Source organism: Antrostomus carolinensis, unplaced genomic scaffold (genome assembly GCF_000700745.2).
Source record: "Antrostomus carolinensis isolate BGI_N321 unplaced genomic scaffold, ASM70074v2 scaffold7432, whole genome shotgun sequence".
In the NCBI taxonomy this organism is placed as follows: domain Eukaryota; kingdom Metazoa; phylum Chordata; class Aves; order Caprimulgiformes; family Caprimulgidae; genus Antrostomus; species Antrostomus carolinensis.
In genome coordinates this window covers 39,060-42,895 of record NW_010300100.1, presented here as the reverse complement: position 1 = coordinate 42,895, position 3,836 = coordinate 39,060, and the positions used below count along the sequence as shown (strand labels likewise).

Below are 3,836 nucleotides of genomic sequence, written 5' to 3'. Positions count from 1 at the left end.
CTGCAAACTTTAATCTGGTTTCAGATTAACTCCACTATTTTCCCTGTCTCAGAACTGCTTCAGCATCTTCAGGTACAGGTGCAGCCAGCCTACAGACTCGCATTAGTGTGTCAGCTCTGACACTGCCTGTGTTCAAGTGGCAGCAGCAGTGGCGTGTCCAGGCGTAAGCAGAGCCAGCAGCTTTTTCTGCCCGATTGGTACGCTGGAGCTTTGTGTTTGGAAGCCACTTCAAGCTCTTCTGACTCAAAATGAAGCAACAAATTAAATTGGTTTTCTAGTTTAACCTAAATTCTCTTGCATTTTCAGTACCACTCATGAAGCAGATGGATTCCTGGGTTTTTGTTGGAATTACTACTTTTGGTTGTGTTGGAAGCGTTATAAACATAAGTGAGCAGCTGCCTTTTTTCCCCCCCCGTTGAGATGTTAGCTCATTCTTCTTATGTGTCTTGTTTCTCCTTTTTGTCCTTCCTTTCTCTGTCTTTCACTGGAAAATCCCATTTACTCTTTTGTTACATGCAATGCTGCCGTTTCGATCCCAAGCTTTCATATCTTTCTGACTTAACCTCTTTAATTTTTTTTTTGTTCTTTCTGTTTTCACGTTTCCAGGTGAAAACTGCTTATAGAAGTTTTATTTTTTTCCTGGATATTTGAACAGAATTGCTGTTCTGCTTGGATTGCTGTAGAGCATTCAGTGTATCTATGACTTCTCTCTGTGTCTGAAAGTCTAGTTTGGCTTTAGTAACTTGCTATTACTTGATTTTTAAAATGTTTATTAGCATCTTGCTCAACTTGTGATTTCAGTAGTGTTAGTCATCGGTTTGAATTCTCAGGACAGGCAAACAGGTGTATCTGGTAGGATGAGCAGGAGTGGAAAAGCTTGCTCCTAAATATAGCAGGGAGAACTTTGGTAATATCTGTGTGATGATCCATACAGCAGTTGACAAATGTCTTCAGGCTCTTTCTCCTGAGGTAAAAAGGAACAAAACTCCCAAGTCAAACAGTGTCTCCAAAGCCTAATTAGCCTGGGATACGGTAGCCTATGTGGTGGCTGGTCACATTAACCATATCAGCTTGTAGACATCATTGTGGCCAACTCAGCGAGTCTCTGACCAGAGTGAGATTATACAGCAGAGGTTCTTAAGATAGCAGGTTTCTAGACTCAACCCCACGGGTCCCTTCTGCGTGACTGGGTGTGGGCTGTCAGAAGCTTGTCTTCAGCTCTGCTGCTGCCAGAGTTCTGCTGTTTGTGCTCAGACTTTTCACAGCAGCTGTCTGCTTCGAGGGAAACTGGGGGAAAAAGAGCAAAGAAGAAAAAAGAAGAGGATACTGACTCAGGAATGGATCAACTGTGGGTCCGTGCATGAAGCTATTTTGAAAGGGGACAGGAAAAGGAATGTCAGTCTTAAAATGTTTGATTTGTACTTAGCAGTCCCTCTTTACAATGGGGAGCTGATATTTTAGCAGTAAAATTGCCTGATGTGTGCAAAGTGTGGCTTCTGAAACCTCTGATAGTGTGTCCAAATTTGACCATGACCTGGTCCTGAGATGTGTTCAGTCTTAAGTCTGTTTATTGCGCATGCGAGTTTAGTACCTCTTACATTCTTTAAATAGCTGATCTGTATCAAGTATGCTTCATCCCAGGGCTTAGCTGTAATTGCTTGTCTGCAATTGCTTCTTACTGGTACTGGGTACAGGTACTGAAATGAGAGCAAGATGACTCTCCTGCAGGCATTTTAATGTTTCCTGTGCCTGGTTCTAGGAAATTAGGAGAGTGGGGAAATTCTTAGTGTGCAAGAGAGGAAATGCAGACACAGTGCAGGTATCTTGGGGGAGAAGGGGATGGGATGTATAAGTAATGGATAAGAACGTAGGGTGACTGCTCTATGGACAATAGCTGGCCTGTAAAGAATAAGTCTACTGCTTCTACTTATCACTGTATTTGTATAAATAATAATTCTGTGCTATTCTAATCTGAAGGCGCGGATTCTGCTAATGCTACAAAGTGGAAGTGGTCACAGTCCATGATGTTTACTCCTCCCCCACCTGCCCCCCCCAAAAAACCCAAACTAGTAGTGAGGAAAAGTAGCGTGGTTTGAACAATACGTTAAATACAGTGGGCAGCTACACACTAAATGTTTTATGGTGGCCTTTCTTTACCTTTCAGTGATAACTTAGCAGCCTCAAGATTTTTAAAGGGTATCTTTTTAAGTGTAAAAATGAAGGTGGTAGGTGCAGGCTGGGCATGGAAGGTAGATATTTGTTTCAAAGAAAGAGTAAATAAAACTGAAGAATTGTAAAATCAAACAAATGGAAAAATAGTGTTCTCCACAAGGCAAAATCAGACTGTTAAACCTGTATACGTGGAATGTTAAGGCAAAAAAACCCCATTAATGCATCTGGAAGAAGGGCTTTGGTTTATTGTTTGTTGGGGTATTTTTTAAACCACAGGCCGTTATAGTATGGATGATGTTGTGGCGCTAACAGTAAAATACCAATTTGTCTTATAACAGAATAGAGAGGGAAGGAGAATATGCAATTGTGACTTGCAATGGTGCATTTAAATCTGCATATATTGTATATGCTTTTCCACAGAAACTTAATTGCTTGTAACAATTCTATGAAGAGTTGCATTTCTAGTAAGAGAGAAACAATTATCTCTTTATATGGATAACATTTGTTCTAGGACCTTTTTCTAACCAGTGTATTTCCAGCTTCTGTATTCTGATATGCCAAATGGGCTAATGGGCATATGAAAATAGCTGCATAAACTTGTTCTGATCCTGAGATTTTTTTTTTTCCTTAATATTTCTTATTTTTTTCAGCTTCATGTTGAACATGAGCCTTGTTATGATCAGTGAGAATGTAAAGCTGGCCCGTGAATATGCCTTACTGGGAAATTATGACTCTGCAATGGTCTACTACCAGGGAGTTCTTGACCAAATGAATAAGTACCTCTACTCTGTCAGAGATACAAATCTTCAACAGAAATGGCGACAGGTAAGTAGTACTTTTCTGGGATATATTGAGGGAAAAGCAGGAAAGTAGCAAAAATTGCCTATCTTATGGTAAACAAAAGTATAAAAATACTTATGCTATTCTCTAAACTGTAGTGCTGTTTTATAGGCTTTTTTCTTATTATATAGACTTATTTAAGTCTTCTTTATGACTTCTTGCTCTGACAGTGACAAAACAGGCAGTGGAGCACAGCCCTGCAGAGCCAGTGCGCTGTCTGACTTCTCAGCTTCTTGCTGATGAGTGCCCCTGTTATCCTGAAGTTTTTTAGGCTGGTATCATTTTGAACAGTCTTATTTACCTCTCAGTGTTTTAATAGTGTGACTTACAGATCCTTCATAGAAACTGGGTTGTGGCCACCATGTTAATTTATCCTTAACACAAACCATTTTTTTTTTTGTTGACATTCAGTCTTTTAGGTTGTACTCTTTTCTCTCATGCTTGTTTAATATGCAAAATTTGACAAAAGTCTCTTTGTTGTTAAATCCAAAATCTATTTGTTTATTCTTTAAATGTGCTGAGGAAGGTGGAGGAACCTTCTTAACATCCAATGTGCATTATTCTTGTCTGTTGAAGTAGAATCGGGTAGCTTGTGAAACCTTGTAGAATCCATCCAGGCATTACATGGGCTTGAACAGACTGTTACAAACTTATTTGCAATGTGCTTAATCTGCTTTTCTCTTTTTTTTCTTTTTTTTTTTTTTTTTAAATCAGGTTTGGCAGGAGATAAGTGTGGAAGCTAAGCATGTGAAAGATATAATGAAAACACTAGAGAGTTTTAAAGTAGACAGTACTCCATTGAAAGCTTCACAACAAGAATTACC

General features: G+C 39.3%; 1 protein-coding gene across 1 annotated transcript in view; it reads left to right on the top strand.

Annotated features, from left to right (window-relative positions):
- Positions 1 to 2,826: 2,826 nt before the first annotated feature.
- The window catches only part of KATNA1 (katanin catalytic subunit A1), a 15,643-nt gene continuing 14,633 nt past the window's right edge, over positions 2,827 to 3,836 (top strand). Inside the window, exons 1-2 of the mRNA XM_010163005.1 lie at positions 2,827 to 2,997; positions 3,727 to 3,832. Coding sequence (XP_010161307.1) covers positions 2,827 to 2,997; positions 3,727 to 3,832 — 277 coding nt within the window. The remainder of the gene's footprint in view (positions 2,998 to 3,726; positions 3,833 to 3,836) is intronic.